Source organism: Montipora capricornis, chromosome 8 (assembly GCF_036669925.1).
Source record: "Montipora capricornis isolate CH-2021 chromosome 8, ASM3666992v2, whole genome shotgun sequence".
Classification (NCBI taxonomy): domain Eukaryota; kingdom Metazoa; phylum Cnidaria; class Anthozoa; order Scleractinia; family Acroporidae; genus Montipora; species Montipora capricornis.
The window spans coordinates 30,783,253-30,809,805 of NC_090890.1; the positions used below are offsets into that span (position 1 = coordinate 30,783,253).

The 26,553-nt window shown below is 38.8% G+C and overlaps 1 protein-coding gene across 2 annotated transcripts in view; it reads left to right on the forward strand.

Moving 5' to 3' along the window:
• LOC138014560 (nucleosome assembly protein 1-like 1) overlaps positions 1 to 26,553 on the forward strand; it is a 36,445-nt gene that overhangs the window by 6,364 nt on the left and 3,528 nt on the right. The window contains exons 4-20 of one of the 2 annotated variants that reach the window (XM_068861666.1): positions 1,992 to 2,044; positions 2,687 to 2,733; positions 3,331 to 3,379; positions 5,616 to 5,708; positions 6,485 to 6,607; positions 7,852 to 7,915; positions 8,366 to 8,439; positions 9,032 to 9,136; positions 10,732 to 10,782; positions 11,202 to 11,290; positions 15,900 to 15,961; positions 17,151 to 17,234; positions 17,355 to 17,377; positions 18,594 to 18,668; positions 20,109 to 20,147; positions 20,493 to 20,531; positions 24,134 to 24,241. In XM_068861666.1, the coding sequence (XP_068717767.1) occupies positions 1,992 to 2,044; positions 2,687 to 2,733; positions 3,331 to 3,379; positions 5,616 to 5,708; positions 6,485 to 6,607; positions 7,852 to 7,915; positions 8,366 to 8,439; positions 9,032 to 9,136; positions 10,732 to 10,782; positions 11,202 to 11,290; positions 15,900 to 15,961; positions 17,151 to 17,234; positions 17,355 to 17,377; positions 18,594 to 18,668; positions 20,109 to 20,147; positions 20,493 to 20,531; positions 24,134 to 24,241 (1,178 nt within the window). The remainder of the gene's footprint in view (positions 1 to 1,991; positions 2,045 to 2,686; positions 2,734 to 3,330; positions 3,380 to 5,615; positions 5,709 to 6,484; positions 6,608 to 7,851; positions 7,916 to 8,365; positions 8,440 to 9,031; positions 9,137 to 10,731; positions 10,783 to 11,201; positions 11,291 to 15,899; positions 15,962 to 17,150; positions 17,235 to 17,354; positions 17,378 to 18,593; positions 18,669 to 20,108; positions 20,148 to 20,492; positions 20,532 to 24,133; positions 24,242 to 26,553) is intronic. The other variant, XM_068861667.1, reaches the window with a different exon arrangement.

Consider the following 26,553-nt stretch of genomic DNA (forward strand, 5'->3'; position numbering starts at 1 on the left):
TACGCAGAGTACCACAAGAATCCGTGCTGCACGTGCAGCACAAATATTTATGCTCTTTTAACCAATGATATCTTTGTTTTGCGGTGTTGCTGTTGCCTTCGCCGTCGTAAAATCTTAAGCTCCCTATTGCTGGTAACTGAGCCTTTTTGCTCGTCAAAAAATGCCAAAACTGCTACCATGTTGTTGACTTGTTTTGATTCAACAACATTTTTCAAAACCTCGTACTAAAATGACGACAGCATCCCGTTTTTCCCGTCAAGATGGCGCTGGTTTGCACGCGCTCACTGTTGTAATGGGAATGGTGATGGTAATGAATTTATATAATAGCGCATTTTTTATTATCATATTCAAATGCGCTTTACAAGCAAGGGATCTATGGGTGAGATCGGACATCAGCATAATTATACAGGCGCCGCTGTCAGCTGCTATCAGTCCATTAGCGATCTCACCCAGCACATGTCGTATACGCATTGTACTATAGAATCTAAAGTTCTCTAGTAAGCCATCTGAGAGCTGGTCAGTTGAAAGTTAGTGATACACCCGGTATGAGGGGAAGGAATCTTAGTACGAAAATGAGTCATAGGTTTCAAAGAGCAGCTTTTGACAACTTTAGTATTGATTGTTACAACTGTGTTGGTCTTGTGCCCCATTCCCACCAACAAAACATGTTTAATTAAACTAGGTTTAACAAAATGAAAATCGGTTACAGAAAAATGTAGGACTGGCTTTTTACGTGAGATTCAGGTGAGTTTCAATACATGCTTTGAGCTGTGCGAAATTTGTGGTCGACAAATACCAGTATACATGAGTTAAAAAGAAAACTCTTTGAAACCGTGTTTAACTAAACATGTTTAAAACAGGGTTAAGGTTTGGTGTGACTAGGGCATTGGTGAGAATTGTGACTGACTTACCAGGTAGGGGTTGGTAATGGGAGCAGCTGTGCCTGAAGTTGGCCAAATGCTGTACTTGACTTGGATTTACTGAACAGTGATATTTTTTCTGCCTTGAAGTTATTAGGCACCTACCTTAATTTTGGATTAACTGTCTGAGAGTATTGTCCTTTCATGAAAGCCAAAAGACATTGTGTTGTTAATGCTTTTCCGAAGTATCAAACTCTAATATAATAGAGATAAAATATGTAATGGTTTTGTTCTGAAATTCGCCAAGCAATTTATTCTGCCCTTCTTCTTGGACAATTAAAAGAGAAAACTTGTTGCTAATCCTGTACCAACCAGATAGCACTTTTGAGACAACAATTTTTGTCCCATGAGCAAACTGAGAAAATTGAGTTAGTTAATTCTTTGAAAATTTCAACCCCTCTTATTGTACCTTTCAATATAATGATCTTATTCAGCTTCTCAAATTCTTTTTCAGTATAGCAGCTTCAAAGAGTTAAAATAGGTTTTAATAGTAGTAATATCCAGAATGATAGAAGTTGAATTTGTATTTAGTTTTAAGTGATGTGTAGAATGTTTTTTATTACACAGAGAGTAATATTTATTTAGATACCTGATGTTTTTAATGAGGTTAAACGAAGTTTAACAAAGTAAACAGCTAGGAGCAACTGCAGCGTATTGGTCATTGGTTGTAGTATACTGGTGCATGCGTGGAATACCTCGTGCTTTGGGCTGTATCGCTTATTTATCAGTGTGGCGGGAAGTAGGAGCATTGTGTGGAGCGTTTAGCGGTTTTCTTTTTTTCTTTTTTTTTTTTTTCCTCCCTCCCCACCCTCTGCTTTCCACTGTGTATCAGTGTGACGGGTGCCCATTCTTCTCGGGGGTGTGGGGGCTCATGGCTGGGTTGTCAGGTTTTGCCAGCCATCGGTGCAGTCTCCATCTTAGAGCTGGCTGCCAATAGTGGAAGCTCCAGGATGTTTCGGGCACCCAACCTCCAAAGAGCGACGATGTTGTTTATCATGTATAAATAAAGATGATGATGAAGAAGAGTTGGCTTTTTTTCTAAACTGACTATTTTATACAACTTTATTTTAGATGAGGCAACTGCTGCAATCATGCAGAATCCCCGAACCCTAGCAGCTTTACAGGTTGGGTTGTCTTTAAGAATAAAAGAAGTGAAGTTAGTAATAACTTGAAATACAGCTGTGTTTAGTCACTGTACTGTTTTCTTTTAAGCCTGGTTGTTCAAAAGTCTATTAATGCTTATATCCCAGATTAAAAATTAACCAAGGAGTTTATCCCAACTCCTAAATACTGTTCAATGCTAGAAGAAGTCGATCTCGAAAAACAAAAATAAGCAAAAGAAACTTTCCCCCAAAAGTTGAAAACGTGAAAAAAAAAGGTTTACGCTAATCCTGGATTAAGTTAATCAGCTTTCGAACAACCAGGCCTTGGTGATCAAATTTTGATCAAATTTTGAAATTTGGAAGGAATACTTGATCTGGGTACGCCAGGGCATGATCCAAATAGGGCTACTAAAAAATAAGTTATTTGATGTCAAATGTCAAATGCAAATCAGTGTTGGTCCTAGTTTGGAGCTGAAATAACATTTCAGCTTAAAACTTCATTAATGAGAAATATTCTTGTTGCTTTAAATAACTATCAAAGCTAAGGTGTGCAGATGAAAAATGTCTAAAACCATGCTGCAATAGGTCTGTTTAAATTGAAGATCTAGGTTGTGAGGCATGAACAACTTCTGGTTTACTTTTCTTATTTAATTGTGTCCTCAGGCAGGTTTGAATAGAATTATTGGACAACAATCGGGATATATACAGAGGTACTAGTAAAAGTTTATCTTCACCAAACACATGCATGCCAGGGTGCCAATTGTCATATTCCATGCTAGTTACATTGCAATTAGGTTGACAATCAGACATAGTTTGATGCTATGGCACTCTGGTTTGAATGAATTTGAATGAATTTGAAACTTATGATTCAAAGACCCAATGTTTTGACACTTTACTCCTGTCTAGTGTCTTCAGCAGGGGTGATCCAAAGGCATATGAAAGGACTCTTGCAGTAGTATCATCTAAAGCTAAGGGACTCTTTGGGCTACAAAAGGACTCTTGTAATTACATTGGATCACCCCTGATAAAGACACTAGACAGGAGTACATTGTCAAAATGGTGGGTCTTTGAATCGTAACTTTCTAAACTACCTTCAAATTTATTCCGACGAAAGTAATGTCAATCTATGTCTGATATTCCAAGCTGTCATTCACATCTTCGTATTCAACAAGTAAAGGCAGCCTCGCTATTATCATACAGAATAGCAACTGCAGTTAAAAATGTTTAAAGGAAAGTTGACCCAGATAAATCAGCATCGTTAAATTAATGGTACCTCTAAATAGTTTCAAAACTTCTTTTATTTTTAGTTTACCCAAACAAGTGAAAAGAAGAATAAAGGCTCTAAAAAACCTGCAGGTCAGCCAATGTGTGCTATGTTAATAGATCTAGAGGGGACATGATTTTTGAATACTTAACCCATGGACACCTCAAACACTGTAGGATGCCTCCAGCTGACGAGTAAAATCGTCTGTGTTAGACAGAGTAGAATCTGCATAGTCTCATTCCGAGGGGTCAATTAATTAACAATAAGAGGCTTATAGTATGTTGCTAGTCGAGTTAAAAGTTAGGGTTTTTAATTGTTTCTTCATCAAAGTTAGATAGTTATGGAAACACTTTTTGGTATTCCAATGTAATTAAACACACAACATCACACTTGAAATGTCCTGGTTAAAACGCTCCTTTCCATAGAGCATATTCACAAATAGCCTGTGTCGCAGGCAGACTAAACCACCTGTATGGTTAGTCTGCGCAATGGCTCTGAAAAGTTTGTTCTGAGTTTACAGGGATTTCTGTATCCCTTTCTCATTGGAGAGATTCCGAGGTGGGGTGGTCGGGTGTAAAAGTGAAAATTTTCCAAAGGGGAGGGGGGTTCACAAACATTCCTCTTTCCAGAGGGTTTTAAAATGTAACTTCGATCGAATAAAACAAACTTAAAACCTACCCTGCGCCTTTCTCGACCGATTCAGGTAACGAACAACGAATGTAGCTCCTTGTCCATTGATGATAATGTTAATAATATTGTTTTGCTATAGTTTCCTGGATAGTTATGACTTTGTACAACCCTGTCTCAAAGATGTTTTTCACTGATCTTTTATGTCTTTGAACTCTCTTTCCAACGTTTCATTAAAGGGCGTGCATGATTTGTTGAGGGAGTAAATGTCCAATTACAGAGTGTGTAAGATTTTAGGCAATCGGACAGGGGTAGAGAAATCTCTGTAAAAGTGTGAGATATCAGAACAAGCTTTTGGAAGCCGTTGCGCAGATGGACTACATGTAGGTTTTGAGTTACATGTCTGGCTGCACGCAGGGTAATTCATAAATGGTTGTCAAGAAATGATTGTTTTGTCTTTGTGCTAATCATTCTCACCCGCCTCACTTTGGAGCAAGAATTTTTTTTTGTTCATGCTAATGAGGCTGATTAACATAAAGACGAAAGAGTAATTACTTAGCTGCCATTTGTGAATATGGTCAATAAAAGAGGTCTTGGAGCGCAAGTAACATGAATGCACATCAGCACACAGTTAAAAAACGAGAGTAAAAGCCGTAAAAAGTATGGACAATCACAGGTAAAATGTGACTCACCAAAACTATTCGGCAGCTTACGCAAGGATGACACTGACAGCTATGAGAATGCCACAAAATAATGGGTTTAATGAGCAAAAACAATAGTTCTTCACGCCCCACACAAGCGTTTTTCATTTCTTTGCCGTCCTCGTGCTGACAACAACGTGAATTAACCAAATTTGAGGTTGTGTGGAGGATGTGAGAACCTAACGAAGCATTTTAAATTTTCTTCCCAAACAACCACACTATAGCTCCACTTATTGTTATCAACAACATCCGCAATGTTAAGGTTTATTAACGCCCAAGTCGCCAGTGGAGGGTAGGTGCCCAAGAAGCCCGGGGGCTGCAACTGCAGTCACGCCCCCAAGGCGCAACCTGCCCAACCCACAACCAGGCACCTGTTCCCCCCTCAGGCACCTGTCACACTTGAGCCAGATAGCTCAGTGGAAAGAAAAAAAATAAAATAAAATAAATAAATACATAAATAAAATATAAAAAAGAATAAAAAGGGCGGGGGGATTGGGAGGGAACGCCGAGAAACACTATCCATTTGATAGTGCAATTGGTTTTGCTTATCCACTGGATAGGGATTTATACGGTGGATAGCTTTATCCATCATTTCAACAACTGCTCCCTGGTTACAAGCCCAGTTGTGACAACACATCAGGTACCAAGTGGTTTTCTCAATAGCAAATTTTCACATGCTATTCTAAAAGGTGAGAGGAGAGGGATCTAGTGAAAAAAATGTAAAAATAATCATCTAAATAGTACTCCACAGGGTTTTTGGGAAACACAATCTCAGCCGGTCAATCTCGCTGGTCAGCTTTGAACAAGTCTCTTGGTCAAACTCTATGGGTGTGGATATGGTTAAAATTTGAATTAGCAATTCCAGGGCAAAACAGAGTGGAATGCTAAAAAAAATGTTGAAAGGCCTGTCATGTCTCTATGCAGCAATTAAAACTATTGAAAACAAGTGCCATACTGCTCTGGCACTTGACAAATTACATGTAGGATCTTTTTGTTTCAGGTGGAATGTGCTAAAGTGGAAGGAATATTTTATGAAAGGGTACATGCTCTTGAGTGTGAATTTGCTGAAAAGTTCAAGCCACTATTTGATAAGGTAAAGGTTAAGAGTGGTTGCAGATGAGAAGTTAGTTGATTGATCGTTCTGTTCAGAACCTTTTTAGGGTCTTAAGAATTCTAACATGGCAGGAGCAAACAAGTTAGCTATTATTTTACAATTTACACTGCTGCAGATTCAAACCATGAATGACCTGCAACAACTCCAGCCCTCGACCAGACCAGAATGTAAAGCTGAGATATCTGGCTTTTAAAGCAAGCACACTAACTACACGGCTTAGCGGACTCTATGCTTAGCAATAATAGTTATTTCCGAAGTGGTGGATAGTTAAATCTCTGTAAATATCCACCATTCTCACCTAGTTTTGGTTACACCACATGAGTTGAATAATCAGATGAGTTTATGGATAAAATTTGCTCCTTGGTAACCATTTGTTTTGCTTAGAGAGGAATAGTACTTGCTATTCACCCGCAAGCCAATCAGATTGTACAGAGAACTCTATCTATTCACTTGTGTTAATTGTAATACTAAATGTTACTATACCAAAGTTGCCTATGGAGTTTTATGGGTAATATCAGATGTCGATATACCTTGTTTGATGTACATAGTAGTCACTTCTTGTGGTGGGTAGAGAGTATTTTTTGTTGTTCACAGCACACTGGGTGTCTATACTGAGTAAACTGTGCCTGTGTTATGGATAGCGTCCAAGACCAGTTTTTCACACCAGCATAATAACCATTTGTTATTGTTCTGTAAGTTTACACATTTGGATAATATCCTTGTTTTTTTGTTTGTTTTTGTTTTTTTGTGGTTAGCGCCGTAGCATTGTTAATGGGCTAGTTGAACCAACTGATGAAGAATGTCAGTGGCCAAGTGATGAAGAAGAAGAAGCAGATGAAAAAGAAGAGAAAGGTGAAGGGGATGTTTCACAATTGTCGGTAAGTTAGGTTTGTTTGTTTGTTTGTTATTTGTTTGAGCAGGTTGAAGTTTTGGCAGCTATTCAGCTGATGGGGACCTGCTATACCCACCCACCCATATTTTCACAGAGGACAGCCAGTCAACACCGGGAACTTCATCCCCTACTCTTCTCGAAAAAGTGTGTGGGTTCTTTAACGTCCCACAGGGAACTAATGAACATGGAAGATATTTGTGAGACGGGGCCTTCTAGTCCTTATCCGAGAAGACTTAAAAGTCTAACCATTTGCGGATGTAATTACAAAGGCAGGACTTTCTCCTCAGTTATTTAAAGACCCTGAGTGTTGGTCCGGCCAGAGTCGGTTTAATAAGTTGTAGTACCGTAGTTTTGTAGTCTGGTTGGCCTCTTTGTTTTTAGCTTTGACTTGCATTACATTAAATCTGATTTTTTGTGTTGATTTTCTATGTGTTGTCTCAGCTAAAAAAATAACGATGATAATAATAATAATAATAATAATAATAATAGCAAATGTATTCATTCAATTCAACAAAAGGAAAGAATACCAGAGTTTATCTCTATTGAGGGTATCTGCGGCCTGCAACTGGGTGTTAAGTTGACTGAGAGCCAATTTTGATGAGAGAGGAAAACCAGAGTACCTGGAGAAAACCCCTCGGAGTCAGGTTGAGATTGACTGAAACTCAGCCCGCATACATCCCCATGGCCATGGCAAGAGTTGAACCTGGGTTGCAGATGTGGGAGATGCAGTTGATAACTGCAAAGCCATCCAGACTCGTTTGTTATCAACTTGCTCATGTTGTCTTCAACCGTACTAACACTTCACTCAATCGTTAAGATGGCCAATAGTAGTAATGTCCAAAATTGAGGCTAAAATAATATAATTTAGGCAAAGTTAAAACCAAGCCAATGCAGCAGTTTCTCTTGACATTTTTGGGGGGACTTCTGGAGCATTAATTGCCATGTGCTTTGGCATGAGTCACCTTGTTGCTAACTCGCTTGCTTTTCCCTCCTTCCCTCCCTCCCATGTTTTAGGGTAAGTATATACATTCTACAGTGATGTGTTCAGAAGTGCCATGGGAGGTGGACTGTGGCTCGGTTGCCATGGTGATCTCCTTGTTGCTGAGGAGAGTACTCCTTCTATCTTGCTACCTTAATGGCACCTACCCTTCAGTAAATTAGCATGGTGTTTTAAGTAGAGAGAAAACTTCAATAATATGAATTTTATGGAAACTCATTTTCTCTGTGCAGGGTGACGTGAAAGAGAAGGTAACTATAGAAGACGAAGAGAAAGTGGAAACAACAGATCTCCCAGGTGGGCGAAACCTGAAAAAAAAAAAAGGGAATTTAAATAGCAAAATTATTAATTTTGTGAAACAGCAACCGTTAAACCATTCAGTTTGTTTTTTCTTAAGATTTTGGAAGGCATTGTGATTGTGTATCAGTACACTACACAATTCAATATTTTAACTCGTAGGTTTAGGAAATCATTTTCTTCTTGATCCACTGAGCTCTCTTGCTCAGGTTGCCAGCTTTGTTAGCGCTAGCTGTGAAAGATGTTGACTGTAATTAATTAACAAAATAATAATAAGTTCTGACCAAGTTTTAAACAACTTGCTAACCAATCACATTTAAAATATCAAAAACAGTATATTTACAAATTGAACTAAGAGATAAATTATAATAAAACTCAATAGTATTTAAAAGTTTTAAGTCTAAAGGTAGTTTTCTGCCAACTTTTGATGTTGTGTTTGGCTTGATGCAGATGATGTAAAAGGGATTCCGGAGTTTTGGCTAACAGCAATGAAAAATGTAGACACATTAGCTGAAATGATCCAGGTTTGTGTGCATGCATATTTTAAAGTTAAGTCCAAGGTGGAATGTTTGGAGAGCATGAGGCAGTTGCTTAGGGGTAAAAGAGCAAGCGTTTTAGCTCAGTGAGTCATGCAGTGTTTACTTCAGAGCTAGATGTTAATTCCCATACAAATGAAAGAGCCGTTTTTTTTTTATTGACGAACTCTCTCAGAAAACTAAGTGTCATCTGTCTGCCAACTGGACATCTGTCTGCCAGTTGGACAGCTTTTTACCAAACACGCAAATTTTGAGTAAACTGTTAGATGTCAATTATTGGTGAAAAACTGTGCGCCAACAGGTGAGTGACAAATACCCGACTGTTAGGAATTGGTTGGCTGCAATGTAGTCACATTTGGCAGAAATGTACTTGCGAGTTTTCTTAATTCATTATTGCATCACTGTCACATTAATTAATGTGGCTTTATTCTGAAAAGTAGAGTTTTCATGCTGTAAGGGAATGGCCCCTTGACAACTTTTTCAGTAAAACATGTTTTACTAAATAGTACCATTTTGACCAAGAATGTAAAAAACATCAGCATTAGTTTATATACTTTTTTTCATTGATTTCATTTTTCAGGAACATGATGAACCAATCTTAAAACATCTCCTTGATATCAGAGTTATATTCACTGGACCAGACAGTAATGTCGACACGACACAGTATCCACAGCCAACTCCAATGGTTTGTTATCACGAACTCTAACAATATCAAGATTAAGATTATTGCACGAAAGATAGAAGTGATCCTTGTCCTTAACTGGATAATTTAAGCAATATTGTCACTTTATAGACACTTGAAAAATTCAGGCGGCATTGCATTGGTATTGCGGAGGTCATAGGTTCGAATCCTGTTGAAGCTGCGTGAATAAATTTTTCAAGTGTCTATAAAGTGCAGGGTTGGAAATTTAAAGCTTGCCCACTCGGCCAGGCGAGTTTCAGAACTGTTTTGGTGAGTACTAATCATTGATCACTTGCCTGGTTTGGCAGTATGATTTTAATGTACAGAATGTGTTATTCAAACTAACCACAACACTTTCTGCTTTAAAAATTAATAAGAACACTGTCCCCAAGCAATAGCTAACAACTCTGAAATCTCCAACAAACTTAGTTCATAAACAGACAAAAACAACTTCGGTTTGGGTGTTTGTTACATGATGGATGTACTTGTACAAAGTAATATGTCTGGTCATGAAATACACTGACTCATGCAGGGAGACCCGCGAAACAGGGGAAAATGGGTAATTGTGAAGAACAGCTCACATCCACCGACTGTTGGCCAACTGACGGTCGACTGTTGGCCAACAGATAAGCGATAGGCTTCTAACAGATTACCGACAGGTTACCTACAGATTACCGACAGTCGGCAACCTGAAAACTAAACTAAAACGAGAACATTACTGACAGGTTACCAGCAGTCGACAAGGAGAAAAAAATCCAGCAAATAACTTATCTTTTCTCAACATACTTACAGTGCACAGTGTGACTTTCAAATGCGGTTTTGGTCATAAGTAGTGCAATAAATACGAAACGTTGTTGCCGACAACTTTCTGACACTTCACCGACGGGTCACCAACATTTTTCAAATGTCAATAAAGTGACAATAATTATTGGTCAAATTAATTGCCCATTTAGGTGGAAGGATCACTTGTATCTTTCGTCTGTAATCCACACTTCAAAATATACATTACTTTCATTATTAAAGATAATTATAGAGGTTAACAGAGGGAGAAAGAGAGAGAAAGGGAGAGAGAGAGAGTTACTACTGCTTTATTGAAGGACATAATGGAAGAAGCCTTGTTCTTTTGTTAAGTGAAAGGAAATGTTAAAATTATAATTTTACCAAACATTTGTTTTATTATTGGGCATTTTACTGAACATCAATTTTATTATTGGGTTTCTACAAAAGAAACATTTTGATTAAATAAAAAGGTTACTGTACATCATTAATGAGGCCTCCTCTAATGTCCTACATGTATGGTAGTATCTCTCTCTCTCTCTCTCTCTCTCTCTCTCTCTCTCTCTCTCTCTCTCTCTCTCTCTGACAAATGTACACCCTACGCAATGGTTACAATGCACAATGGGATCATTTGGCCAATTTTGCCAGCTATAGCCGCAGTCATACTTCTTCCACACAGACAAAACCAAGAGGTAAAATAAAGGCCTACATGATGTTTTTTTGTGTTCACTTGTAAGGGTTGGCTGTAACTTGGGAAGAACAGTCTTCAAACTCTGTCACTACCAAGTTTGTACGCTGAGGCTTTACTGATTACATTTCAGGGATTTGTGCTGGAGTACCATTTTTCACCAAATCCATTCTTCTCAAATAATGTGAGTAAAAGACATACAGTACAATAATTCCTGATCAGTTTTTAGTTTTCCTCTTCTACTTAAATTTTACTAAAATACAACATTAAAACTTGCTCAAACTACTAGGCAAGGCAGCCAACATACTACACAGCATAGTAATTTAATGTTCAGCATACAAGCTAGCTGAGCGGGCAAGCAAAAATCTCCTACCACAAGTGGATAACAATGCCCAAGTGGATCATGACCAATTGTTGGCAAGAAATCAAGCTTTTTGAGAACATGGTTGTGCATGAGTACACAATAGTGCAATAGTTTCATATTGAAGTTTGCGGTACACCTGAATGACTGAATGAATTGCTCCCCAAGGCACTCAAGATTCTGGCTTAATTAGTGCTTCCTCCCTTAAGTAAAAATGTTTATTACTTTGTTGATGTCTGCAGGTTCTGACAAAGAGTTACAAAATGAAGTGTGAACCTGATGATGACGATCCATTTGCATTTGAGGGACCTGAGATCATTAGCACCTCAGGGTACTAATAAATTAATAACCTCTAGTGATGAGACTGTATTTTGCTTAGATTAGACTGGTTTTTTTTTTTTTTTACTTTTAAGCATAGGCCCCACCTCACAATCTTTCCTGTTAAATAGCACTGTGGGACGTTAAAGAACCCATGTGCTGTTTGTGAAGAGTAGGGCGGCGACCCACGGTGTTGTGGTCTGTTGTCCTTTCACATACATGGGTGCTGGGTGAATTGGTAAGATCAATATGGACTGATAGCAGCTGCCAGAGGTGCCTTTACAAGCTGACGTCCAATCTCACCCAGAGAAAGAATATTGCAAACTGCCATTGTGTGGTTCCAGAAAATATCCATACCCCCACCACGGAAGATCATTGGAAATTCCGAGGGAGAGGGGGGGTTAAAGGGTAGTAATTTCCAAGGGGTAGGGGGGTTTCGTGGGAAACTACTTTTCCAAAGGGTCACGAACCACATACAAAACATTGAAAGCAACATACGATCGATCTGAAGCACAAAAACACACTATTGGACGATGTTTTGAAACGAAAGTAAGTTTTGAGATAAAGTTAATACTATTAGCTTCAATGTTTCCGTTTTTTTTCTTTGAGTTAGCAAGCGCTACAATCTCCCGAAGCTAAGAACAATGTGTCTTTCATTTGGGACGGATTCAAAACATTTAAAATGGCGGTCTCAACTGGAGTCTCGTCCCCAGAATTCAAGCTTTGTCTCTTTTTCATCCAACCAACACTTCCGTTCACTTGAGTATCGCTTTTCGCTACCTTCACATGCAGTAAACACATTTTTGATAGGATTCATGTTTTACTAGGGGTAGTAACTCATTGAAAATGCGATAAGACGCAAGTTCCCACCATTTCAACACTTGCGTGCTACGACATTTTCTTTTTTGTGGGTGGCATTTAGACCACGGACAGGAACCGGGAGTCAAGTTTCTCTTCTTTGAGTAAACGCAATAGACCAATTTCGATATATTAAAATGCAGTCCGAAACAAAAGGCATCATCTCGAGGCTCTGGGGAATAAATATAAGGATTTGTATGAGTTTATTCCCCAGAACCTCGAGATGATGTCTTTTGTTTCGGAATGAATTTTAATGCATCGAAATTGGTCTATTGCGGCCTCGGGAAACGATTGTTGAGCTTCAGTTCGTTCTGTCAAACTGGAAATTCTAAAACAGGAGTTTCACTACTCATTGGAGGAAGTAAATCGTGCCAAAAACAATAACAGTCGCCCTCTCGATTCCATCCGTGGCTCAAAGGCAAGCAACGGTGAGGCTGTGTGTCATTTACCGGCGAGAATGACTGCTGGAGAAACAGTAAATTTGAAGACTGCACTTAAATCGCCATATCTAAGTTTACAAATAATTATGATGGATTATTTTGGCATCAATAATTTTCTTCGTAAAACAATCGCCTTTGTGACGACGTTCACGAAACCTACCGTGTCAACATGTGTGGTCCCTAAATAAGAATCAACCTGAAGAAACTGACAAAATGTGTAGACAAAGGAACCTTGTAAGTTTCTGTTTTATTTACTATCGTTTGCGAAGTTGTTTAAGCGAGTGAAATGTTCTCATCGAAGTTTGCACAAAAACGTGAAACAGTCGACGTCGTGCAACCCAAATGTTTACTGCGCCTTTCAATAACATGCGGACTCCTAAATTCAAAAGTCAACGGACAAATGCGTTTTTCGCTACCGTCAATCAAATGTTCGGCGTCTCCTCCAAGCTTCCGACTACTGTCGAGCGTACAGTAATTGAATCAAGTCGTTGAGCACACTCAGACAATATAGTCGGAAGCTGGGAGGAGTAGCCGAGCATTTGATTGGCGGTAGCGAAAAACGCATTTGTTGATTGAGCTTTGAATTTTAGAGTCCGCATGTTATTGAAAGACGCAGTAAGCTTTGCAAAGTTGATGGCGAAGAAGCTAAAAGTTTAGCTGGATAATGAGCTTAAGGGCGTTCGCGCCAATTGTTTCTGCGCATCCTTACTGCGCACGCAAATGCACACGCCACGTCATACACGAGCGCGCGCGCTAAGTAATAAAATGAGAAATGGTAGGGCAAAAGGCCATTGCTATAGCTTTGCCTGGATTTAACGGTCTTGGACGTTCGGTGACACCAATTTTTCTTTCCAGAAACGGATTTTATTTACAATTATCTCCACGTTGTCCAAAAATGAACAAAAAATCAATGTGGGAAGTTAAAAAAATTTCAAGATTTCTGCTCATGGGACATCAAATCCTGCCATCTTGCGGCGGCAAGGCGCGTGAAACTGTGGTCGCTAAATGCGAACTTGATCTTTAAGGAACCTCACCAGTTGACTAAATTCACTTAATAAGTCCACTTAAACAATATTTGGCGGAGAAGATTTCACTTCAAAGATTTAATTGCAATATATTTGGGTTTACAGACACTGGCCTTATTCGCTAACGAAGCCCGATTTTGTCACATTTTGGGTGTTTTTCCGGGCATGTTCTCTCCAAAACGAAGTCGGTGACCCCCCATTTTTTTTACATTTCTGACATAACTAACTCATCATCTTACAGTGGTAAAAGTTTCAGAAAAAAATCAATGTTGAAAAATTTTCGCGCGAACGTCCTTAACAAAGCGTTATATTTTTCTAAAAGTTAACCTTAATATTTACACTGTTGTAATAAACTTCTACTGCAATTACGTAACTAATTCACTTTCTTTTTTATAAGTGAAAAAATTCTGGAGATTCCTGAGGGGAGGGGGGGTCATCAAAGACCCCCCTGGAACGGAAAATCCTGGGGGAAGGGGGGGTGCAAATCAAACTGTCTTCCGTGGTGGGGGTATGGATATTTTCTGGAACCACACATTAGACAGTATGGTCATATGGGTCATAGAAAACCTGGAAAGTCATGGAATCTGAGGATTTCATTTTTCAGGCCTGGAAAGTCATGGAATTTTATGGTCAGTCATTGGAAGTTATGGAAAATTATATTATTATAGATGGCAGATTAATCCTTGCTGTTTTCAAAGCAATGATATATATGAAATAAAGACAGGTTTCTATCAAACAATCGGAACTTTGGCGGAAACAGGTTGTTCTCACACACCACTGCAGAGCCATGCCAAGCCGAACCACACAAAACAAATAAACAATCAGAACTGTGGCGTAAAGAGGTGGTTATTTTTTTCAATTTTGAACTGAGTTATGTCAGAAAATATCCTAAAATAAGGATAGTTTTTACATGACAGCTAAACTTCAGCCTTTAAGCTCATGGAAAGCTGGAGAAGGTCATGAAATCTTGGAAAGTGATGGAATTTGAAGAGCTTAAAGGACTATGAACCCTGTTAGACTTTGTGATATGTGCAGTATAAACCATAACCATTTACTGTGGTTTTTTCTAAGCTTTTCTTCATAACTGCTTAAGTTGATAACTATGAATTTGGCAGATTTTGAACAAATTAGATTCCTGGCATTGTTCAATAGACTTAAGGGGGGTGACACTTAACCTGTAGAAAGACAGTGGTTGCTAAGGAAGCTTTTTAATCAAAGAGCCCTACAAAAAGGTTGCATGGATGATTCTATGAATTAACCTTTTTCAATGGCAATCTGACATCACTTCAATCAGAAGGCACATGTGCAACTAGTCCCAGTCCTCTGCTGTGTGTTTCAGTGAAAAACAGGTCAAAGCTCTCAGGGAATGAAAGGAAGAGGCTGTTTTTTTCACCGCATGGGAATCATCTCTTCATTTTTCGTAAACTGTAGCATCGAAATTCTGTTTGGAACTGATGTTTTGAAGAGTGCTTCAGAGGAGGGCCTTTTGATGCCATAATTTCTTTTAAAATCCATGCTACAGATTTTGTGTTAGAATGTTCTCGTACTGTTGTGTTAAAAACTTGTGAATAAGCAATACTTGCTGAGTATTCATGATTTGGTTAGTTGATTCTTCCAAATATGGCGGTGAGTTGAACCAGACAAAGGATGTTACGTAGAACACGCTTGGCAAAAAAGGATAACCATAGAGTTAAAGGAATGCAAGAAATGACTATTTGAATGGATCCCCCCCCCCCCCCCCCCCGAGAAAAAAAAACAAAATGGACTGTCCTGTGAAATCTAAAGTTTTCTGTATGTTCCAATTTGCATCAACGGGGCCAGCATTTGCGGCAGTGTTTTCCTAACTGTTTCAACCTCGTTCCCAGGGTCTCTCTTCTCTGCCTCCATTGTCGTTAGGCAGAGAAGAAAATTTTCCGGGAGCCCTTTGGACTTCTAACATTAAAAGTTAGTAGCCTGAGTCATTTTTTCAAGAGCCCAGAATTAAGTAATTCTAGCTGGGATCATATTTACAAGAAAGTGAGGATGAATCAAGTAAGGCGCCCGTTCGGGCTACTTGTTCAGAAATTTGGTTGCCTGTGCTCGCAAATAAGGCGCCCCAGGCGACCGGGGGACCATTAGGCAGCAACCTTGTCCAATGTTACAAATTTCTGATTAAGTATTATATTGGTTTTATTCTTTTGTTTTGATTGTTCATTAATTATTTCTGGTTCGCCCCTTTATTTTTATATGCCTCCAAAGTGCTACATGTGTGCTTAAATCAATAATGGTTTATCATTACTTTTGTCTCATTTTTTTACAGTTGCCACATTGATTGGAAGAAGGGAAAAAATGTCACACAAAAAGTTGTAAAGAAGAGGAAAGGTACATTTTGTCCAATTCATTAATATTGTTTGACATTCCAGTTTGCGTTTTGTGCTCAAATTACATTGTACTAACAGACCAAATAGACCTTATTCCAAAATGGCCGTCATTTAAATATTCTTTTGTTTTTATTCAAATTAACCCTTGATGCCTCGTTCTTGAGCTGAAAATTCAAAAGAATATTTTGCTTTGAACGAGGCATCAAGGTCTAATTTCAATGAAAACAAAAGAATATCTAAATGGTGGCCATTTTGGAATAAGGTGTATGGAATGTGAAACTTGTTTGCTCTTTTCCTTGGTGTATCTATGCACCAAGGGACAATGTAATGTTAATGTCAAAATATTTATGTAACAAGTTACTGGTGACTACTTGGGGCCGTATGCTTGAAGCCTGGTTAGCACTGACCATTGTTTAACCCTTTAAGCCCCGAGGGGTTCCCCATTGACGAGTAAAATCGTCTGGCGTTAGACAGAGTAAAATCTATAAGTGCCACTTGGCACTATCGGGGCTGAAAGGGTTAAACGGGGACATAGTTTTTGGATGCTGTTAGCTTAACCCTTTAAGCCCCGAGGGGTTCCCCATTGACGAGTAAAATCGTCTGGCGTTAGACAGAGTAAAATCTATAAGTGCCATTTGGCACTATCGGGGCTGAAAGGGTTAAGAAGAGGTATCAAGACCTGTACATGTTGGTTTCAAATTATGGTATTTAATGCTGGTTTAAGCACCAACCATGCTTCGAGCAATCAACCCCAGGTAGTTAATTTAAACATATGGCATAAGATTATATCTTACCGTCACACAGACTATCAATGACTCCATCTGTACATTACAAGTACGGTACATGTACAAATGAGTTCAACTTGCTAACCATAAACAGACCTTATTGTCCATGTATCGTTTAATTCTCTAACTTTGTTATCTGCGAATCATAGAGTTCCTTTGCTGCACTGCACTTTCGTTATCTAGGAAATTTCTATTTCAACCCCTGCACATCTATCGTCTTCGCATGATAGTTGAACTTGTCCTTCACATGCTGACACCTGCTCGCCCACATAAAGAAGCACTGTAAAGCAGACATTTCTTCTGCATTACATTTAATAAATCTGTTAGAAGGAAACCACTCTACTCTGTAAATACACACATGTTACATTGCAGATAACTGAGAAAGTTGAATTTAAAATTGTTCAGGTTCTCCTGGGAAAGGACAGACCAGATTTGTCCGCAAAACAGTAAAGAATGATTCCTTTTTTAATTTTTTTGCACCACCTGAAGGTAAGTGTTTTAATTAATTTCTCCATACTCGTTCTTTTATGGTTGTTGTGTCAACTTTTGGTTTAAAATACCTTGGTTGATTTTTTGTTTAATTACCACTGTTGTTTCATTATATTTCAGTTCCTGAAGATGAAGCTGATATGGTGAGTAAAGGAGGTCATTGATACTTGAATTTTGGGCACCTTTCATAAAATTTGCAGAATCTGAAGTTAAATTCTCAATCAATGGTTCCTGGCTCTTTGGTATTTTAACTATTATAGCAACATGAAGTGAAGTATTGTAGTGCAGAGAAGTACTGTTTAGGATGACATTGAATGACCTTTCGACAACCTGAGAGGAAGTTCACTTCAGAGTGGAGAACTTCACTTAATTATGATATGATTCCTGGATTCAAACCATTTACAACTTTTAACTTATCATGGATGCAATTAAGTGTGTTGTTTTTCCTTTGTTTTAAAACTGGATCGGTGAGAGTGTATCAAAATAAGGCAATCAAGTCACAACACTGGATGTTCGCTTTTATGTGTGTGTATAGTGGTGAGAGCACTTGCTTCCCACCAATGTGACCTTGGTTCAATTCCCAGACTGAAGGTCATGTGTAGGTTGAGTTTTTGGTTCTCTAGGCTGCTCTGTGAGGCTTTTCTTCACCTACTCTGGGATGGCGCAGTGGTGAGAGCACTCGCCTCCCACCAATGTGGCCCGGGTTCAATTACCAGACTTGGCGTCATGTGTAAATTGAGTTAATTGGTTCTCTACTCTGCACCGAGAGGTTTTTCTCCAGGTACTCCGGTTTTCCCCTTTCCACAAAAACCAACATTTGACTTGATTTGTGTTAATTGTTGATTTCAGTTTACAGTGTCCCCAATTAGTGCTCCAGTGCTAAAACGACTAGACACTGAAGTTCCTTTCCCTTTCCTTTCCTTTTCACAAACCAACGTTTGATTTGATTGCATTGTTCAATTTTCCCAGTTAGTTCCCCAGTGTTAGAAGACTTCTCCCTTAAATAAAGTTCAACATTTACACTTAAACTCCTAGTGGCCCCTAGCTTGTGTGTCAGCCTAAATTAAGTTTTCACCTCTCCCTCTTTGCCAAGTTTTCGTAAGCCTCTTCTCTTAGTTGGCTTGCGTGCATCAACTGATAAAAGGGACTGTTAATCTCAACATTCTCCTTTGGTCGTTATGGACAAGTCCAATATATCCCAAAACTTAGTTTGCATCTTAGCGAAGAGATTGCGAATTGATAATTAAGAGGGGTATTGTGCAGGGAACAATATCAATTCCCCCCCCCCCCCCCCCATCTACATTCATTTTTGATAAATTTGTGGTTGATAATAACTGTACTGGTATTATTTCATTTCAGGATGAAGAAACAGAGGCCCTTTTAGCTGCTGACTTTGAAATTGGTCATTTCTTCAGAGAGAGAATAGTTCCCAAGGTAATGACCCATTTTCCATTCAAGTTGAAAGAATCTATCTTTATACAGGTCATACTCCATTTAGAATGCACCAGTGGTGCTTCAACCGTGTCAAGCATTTCAGGAAAGTCAAAGCTAAGTTGCAATAGGGTTTTTAAATTTTAAAAGAATGCCTCGCTCAATGCTCAATGTCCAGTTTTACCACAATTGCTTGTAATCTCGCAATCCGATTGGCTAATTTGCCGTTGTCGATAAGAGTCTGGACAACGCTGTACGCGTCATGCTCGCGTCAATTTGTCACGCAATGTAATAGCCAATCAGGAACGTCCATGTTGGGAAATAAACCAATTATACTGCGAAGAAGTTATAGACAACGCTTGCTCTTTCTTTGTGTCATGATTTTGGTCACGCTCTGGAATAAAAACTTTCTTTGGCGTTAAATATTGTGTTCTTAAATGTTGTGGACTCACGAGGCGCACAACATTTTGACCACTGTGATGACGAATATCGTTGTCGATAAGAGTACAGACAACGCTGAACCACTTTTCGATTTGTTAATTAGTGCAAGCTTGGTATATTTTCCATGACAACCCATAGGTTTTCTAGAACTTTGATATGGGACCTGAATCTATCCAAATATTAGGCCGTTGCCCGAAATAGGATTCAAACATAAGCATGTTTACCAAGACGTTTTATATTGTCCTTTAGCAGCATATTTTAGATGAATAGTAAATGAATAAACTGTTCGAGTGAGGCCTTGAGGTTTTATGTTTATCGAGTTTGATTGTTGGTCCTTCTGAAGGAAAGACGTTGTACTCAATTATGGAGGGGACACATCCCACCATTCAAGGATACTGATTGCTCTTGTTTTCAAAGCCCATTGACCGAATGCAAAAATGGCGTAATGGCGTATAACGCTTTGTGTTAATCGCCCTTTTCACGGTTAGTTTTTCTCATTTGCATTACAATGTAATCTAGCATGTATGTGAGGCAATTTCGGGCTATTTTGTAGTTTTAACCCGAAATTGCCTCCCACCCACGTTAGATTACGTTGTAATGCAAATGAGAAAAACTAACCGTGAAAAGGGCTATTAGCCAGACTAGCCTCGTTAACACGTGTCAAATTGAAGGAATTTTGGCTGTAAAACGAGGCTACGCAGACTAATTTTCACAAAGACAAGAATAATTTATCTGCGGCCATTTTTGCATTATGTGTAATTTTGGCTTCAGTATCGTTCCATTGCGCTGAAATTTTTTGATAATCTGACCTCGTTTACTTTGTAGAAACTGAAGAAGTCGGCCTAACTGATATCCATCAAATGTTCAATATTTCATACCAGCCCTTTATCCCATTAGATTACGCTTAATTGTATAAAGTTGAAAAAGATGTCACTTGAGACAACATTTTGTATCAGTTTGCGTGACTGGATTAATTTTGATTTCTGTTTTTCACCTTCACAGGGTGTGTTGTACTTCACGGGAGAAGCTCTGGAAGATGATGTAAGAATCGCCGCTGAAACGGCCATTTCCAAGTTCATGTCTGCCTCCTCTTCAAAGCGAGTCTAAGTGCGAAGTTTTTGTGATGGTAATTAGTTCTACTTTACATATGAATGAAACTTAATTTTCATAACAAAAACTTCGCACTTGGACTCGCCTTGAAGAGGAGGTAGACATGATCTCGGAAATGGCCTATTGATTGACTGCACCTACAGAACACGAGTTTTTCATTCCTCTTCATCCCTCCACCACACCCGCTTTCCTCCACCCCCAAAATACGCAATTGAGCTCAGGGTAATATCGTATTAAACCCGAAACATTTTAATCTCTTGTGTGTTTTTTTTTTAGTTCGAAGAGGAGGAAGAGGAGGAAGGTGACGAAGCAGAGGTAAAGATATCAGGTTTATTGCTTTCATGGTCGTCATCGTCAGTATTCCAGGCTGCTAAAGTTTTTCATTGGTCCCTCTGACCTTAAGCCTCTCAACCTATCAGGGCTAGGTGCACAGTTTCTGTTGAATCACCTGTTGTTTCGTTTTCCAATCACAGACCGCGTCTGGAAAGCCACAGGGTCTCCCCCCCTCCCCCATTTGGAGTTTAAGCACGCGACGTCATTGAGTCACGGACAGCAACCGGGAGTGAGCTGTTTTCCTTTTAAACTTGTCTTGGCACTACCAGATGTATATTGCTAGGTATTTTTCACGGTTAGAGACGATTGGTTTAACAATCGGGATGAGACTACTGTCCTTGTCTACAAAATGTTCACTTCCGGTATCCGTCCTTGGCTTAAAGGCTCCCTAATGTCGTTGCAGTAGTCATCACTAACATCTTCGCCAGCATCATCATTTCTGTCATCATCATCCTCGTCTTGGCGTCTTTTTGTTTACCAGCGTCATCATTGTTTATTTGGGATCTTAGAGTCACTTTTTGGGCAAATGTCTTCCACTCGGCCATCATAGATTGCACAAAGGCCATCTCTAATTAAGTTCTTGTCAAACGGTGTCAAAGAAGCATTTGTCTGTTAAGAGCAATGGCCGAGCTGTGAGAGTCATGGGTCTAGTCTTAACGTCACAAAATGGATAAAGATAAAACTGTGGCGCTACGTTGGTGGGGAAGTGAAACACAGAAGTGGGTTCAGTTATCAACTGAGTTGATGTGGTAAAATTGACCATCGTAAAGAAGTTAGAAAGCTGACGTTTCGGGCGTTATCCCTTCGTCGGAGTGAATGGTTGTACACCAGGACTCGCTTTGAAACTGAGGCACACAGCAACTCGGGAATGAGTTATTCAAATGACTGCAAACTTTGCTTTTTTTGTGTACAGTAAAATTTTGCAGCACTTACAAAACGAGATGTCCAGGCGAAAATGGTAAAAGGTTTTTGTGCATTTCAAGGTTCCCTCTTAACCTAAACAGGGAACGTGAAAATGATAGTATCGTCAGTTTTGTGGTCATCTGAACAACTTTGAGGCCTTAAAAGAAGGGCTTCACGTTTTTCGAGATGTCCAAACGAAAATGGCAACAGACATGGCGCAGTGGTGAGACCACTCGTCTCCCACCAATGTGGCCCGGGTTCGATTCCCAGACTCGGTGTCACATGTGGGATGAGTTTTTTGGTTCTCTACTCTGCACCGAGAGGTTTTCTCTGGGTACTCCTTTTTCCCGGTTTATCATCGGTGTAAAAACCTGTGAAACTCACGGATGACGTAACACAAAGGAAAACAAAAGAGAAAAAAAACATCAAACAATAACCCAACCCTACCACGACCTAAAAAAAAAGAAAAAGTTACAGGATTTTGCAGAGATAAACCCGGTTTTCCCTTCTCCACAAAAACAAATATGATTTGATTTGAGTCAATTTCGCTGCTGACCCAATTAGTGCTCTTGTGCTAAATCCATTGACAGACACTTAAATAGAGGCATTATTATTATTATTCCCCTGAGATATTTATAGGAGCATCTTTGTTTACAATTTTTCCCTCGTTGGAGCGGTTTTCAACAACCTCGTCCCCAGGGCCTTCTCCTCTGCGATTTTCAAAATGGCGGCTCGTCTGGAGAAGACCCTGGCCAACGCTGAACTCACGTGGTACAAAATCTCCAAAAATCTTGGAGATTTTTATCACATGACATTTTGAGAAAGACCAAAACAAAATGGCGGCGAAGCATCGCGTGGGAAGCAAAACACCGGTCAAAGAACGCTTTAAGTTTGTACACGAGGCAGTGGTGGCTTCGCAGTAAGATGAAATATTTTTACGGACGTTTTAATTCTGGAGCAGGACTTTTGCGCTTTAAAAGTACGTGTACAAAAATCCAAAAAAGTATCTCAATACAACGTTGTGAGCATTTGTAAGTTTATTACACTTTCGTACTCACTTTATTTAACTGTCATTGAAATCAGATTGAACATCAAAGAGAAAAACTCAGCTGCTCTTAAGTACAGAGTGAAAAACTCTTTGTGGCCTCATATTACTAAGCTTATTCAAGCAAGATGATCGAGTCATACTCCAACTTGCTATGTGAACATGAAGTAATGAACTCTATATAACCTTATTTTAATTAGTCTGACTGAAATTAAATTATCGATTGATTGAATGATTTCCTTAATTCACAGGCATCGCTTTTTGTTAAGTCTAATTAACAGAAGTTATTAAATTGAGTCTTAAGCTAATTATACACATCAGTATACAGTTTTAAATGACTTAAAAATATACTCTGATGATCACGCGACCTAAAAACAGCACTACACACCCTTGTAATTGACCCTTTTTGGATCTACAGGTATGAAAATTTATATGATTATTAGGCTTTGGATTCAATTAAAAACTTAGGAGCAAGAGAATCTAATTTTTGCAAAAACTTACGTTGTATAGGTGATATTCTATAACCTATTTCTGGCTGATACTGTAATCGGAATGTATATAGGAAAATGTATAAATAATTAGAAACAATCTGGAAACCCATTTTCAATTCCTTGCTGAACCACATTTTCACACAGTTCCTTAATCAAATGAAATTATTGCCTGATAACCCAAGGCTATATTGTTGTTAATTTTTAAGTTGGGCTAGTGGATGTTCTTCATGCCCATAAATTTTAAGTAACCTTTTTGGTGGTGGGGGGTAAATACTTATGTTTTTTTCAAACTACTGAATTACTAAAAGAAAACAAACAATTTTTTCAATAATTTGTTAATTTATTATTTATTGTTTAACCTGGGAAAAAAGTTTGACTGTTATGTAAGTATATCCTATTTGCAGCCCACAAACTACAAAACTGATTTCCTTGCACTAAGTTTTTGCATGAATTGTTAGGCTTTGATTTACCATTGTTTAACCTTGAACACCAATTAATTCCAGTAAACTATGTTTGCCAAAATGACCGGTTGCATTGTTCTCTTTATCAAATGACATCTGCAGAATAATACTGAGAATGAGTTTATCGAAAGATGTGTTGTTGAATTTTAATTTTCACCAGACTAAGTGTAAAATGGAAGAAAATACTGTTTATATGCATATGAAATTACATAGTTATTCTACGTCTTAATTCTTAAGTGTGTTGGTTGGAAGGGGGTGGGCTCAATGACGCATTGTAAAACTAAAACCAGAGTAAGAACTCTGGTCAATCCCAATGAGCACAGACCATCAAATGAAGCAATCAAATAAACTTGTATATATGTAGGTGATGCAAAGTGCGAGAAAGGGATTTGTGACAACCTGTTAAGATTGGTACTGGTTAAAATGCTTCTGATTGGTTGAAAAGATGGCAGAAGGTTTTTTTAAACTGATCATGTAATAATGCATAATCATTTAAACACTCAAATAAATGCTCCTATGTTGCATTTGCTTAATTATACTACATTCTGTAATGTCTGATGTGGAGGCGTGGTGGCCTCATGGTCAATATGCTTGACTCCGGATCAAGGGTTTGAGCCTTGACCAGAGACATTGTGTCATGTTCTTGGGCAAGACAATTTCCTCTCACAGTGACTCTCTCCACAGCCAGTTCAACAGCCACCCTCCCCACAGTACTGTTGTAGTAATTGTACTGCTGCTGAAAGGGAAGATGGACTTTTAAAGAGTGTTCAGGGAGCGCCTCCAACCAACAAAGTAAGAACAGTTTCCACCCTACAGACTTAAAATAAAGGAGATCCTTAAACAATACCGGTTACACCTTGGAGGAAGCCGCAGGAGATTTGGCAGTATTGACTCTGCTCTGGGGTTTACCCTAAAATTTTTAGATGCCATAGTGTTGGAATGTGACTGCTTGACCTCAGCTCAGCACATCTTTTCCACCTTCCCCATACAAGAGAAGAAGCATGCTGAAGTCATTATGCAAGTAATAAATGATGTGTGCGAGGAATACTAAACAATTTTTCATGTCCTCAACTGGTTGTACATTAGATTATTGTTCACATGACAGTGTAACACACTTACAAACACTACATTTTGTAACAACCCAGTTCAAGTTGCTTTATCATTGAACTTGAATTGCTTGCCATAAAAAATAGTGTTTGCAAGTGCATTCAGTGGCAGATTCAGACCTTGAGCTAAAGGGGGGTGGGGTGGTTTTGTGTTTGTTTTGCCTGCCCAGTCGGCTTTTCTTCCATCTGCGTTCTTTTCTATTTTTACCCAAAATAGGGGGTGGGGCAGGCTTCCTGGACCCTTCACTGGTATTGCATTCCATTCACTGAACAATAGTTCTGTAAAACAGACATGTAATTGTTTAATGTTCCTCTAACACACATTTGGAGGCACCATGCACCTCTCGTAAGGTTTAACAGGATTGGCCAAGAAAACAATAAAATAAACAACAGAAACAATGGCTTATTCCTGAAAACAATAGAGGTGGATGAGTCCGGGAGCAAATAAAATTAGAGGTTCCGAAGAGGTGGGTGACTACTGCACATTTGTACACTGTGTGGGTGAGGAATTTGCAATTTGCAACTTGTTATTGCATGTTGCTGGTCGATAATAATCACTGCTGTGACCAAAGAAACAATCTAATTTGGAAACAGTAATGGTAGGAAAACCTTTCTAACTACTACCCCAGACCCCATCCAGTTATCTGTAAAAAGCTTTGAAGAATGTAAAAGGTTTCAAATAAGTAGTATAAAGTTCACCAACACAAGTAGACAAAAACAGTGCAAATTCTTTCAACATGCCTTTATTACGCCAACATTGATTGAAGACAAGGTTGGGAATGCTTGATTAATACAAACGTTTTCAATGTGATACATTATATAGTTTTCACTGCCTGGATCAAAAAATACTACTTTGGAATATGTAATTTTTACATATCTTCTCTTAGTAACTAATACTCTGTTGAAATGTTTTCACCTATAAACCTTACTTTTGAGGTTGCCTTGGCTTGTGGAATACACTAAAAGATATACAGCAGCTTTCATAAATGTTGTATTGACCGCTTTCAGTGCTAAGATGCTTCATCAAGATGGCAATTTATCTACAGTAAACAATTGTTCTCTTGTGCACTACTTAAACAAGAATTGAAATAAGGCCACCACTTATAGAAAAACTAACACAGTAAGGAATGTAAGTGTTTAGACACAATAAAACAGGAACCATTTTCCCTGGCCAGGTACTGAGAAAAAAGCATCATAGTTCAGTGTTTTAGCCAGAAAATTATACTTGAGGGCCAAAGTGGCCCCTGAAGACTTGTTTCAGGGGTAAATTTCTTAGGAAAGGGGCCAATAGATAATAGTTGGACCAAAAAAATTAGTTGCCAGAGGTCTGGCATGAAGGACCTGGGTCAAGAACAATACAAAGGCATACAAGACAAAGTCAATGACCAAGGGTTTGTACTGCATTATAGGGAGACACAGCAAAGCAAAAGGATGGATTGACTTCTTTCCTTATGTTAAGTGTTTTAAAGAAACAAAGATCTTTCAATATGGCTTACTAGAAGAACATAAGGTGTCCTCAACGTAGCGAAAGGAAGTCGCGATTATGGCAACTAAACTAGACTTTTTAGTCGCCAAGAAACAAATGTTAGTCGCATTGTACATTGTTAGTTCATTGGCGACCATATCGGTCACAATTTTGAGCCTTGGGATGGTTATTAGAATACTATCCCTGGGTTAAGCCTGCATGCAGCCTTGTAAAAGTAAAGGGCTAAACTGGCCCTTTCTCCATTTCTCTGGGGGCCTTCTCTAAATGCAATGCAGGATTCCCACAATGGTGCGGTCTGGCAGAAACACTGAGTTCAATACAGTAAACGTATTTTACATTTGAATCTCAAACATAGCACTGGCAGTAAGTTTGATACTAATAACATTTCTGCAAGAAGTCATGTGCATTGTATCAAATAATATGTATTTAATACCTATAGGCTGGCTCTAAAATTACTTTAACACCATCCAGACAGCAAATACAATCTTTTGACAACATAAATACGGATACCC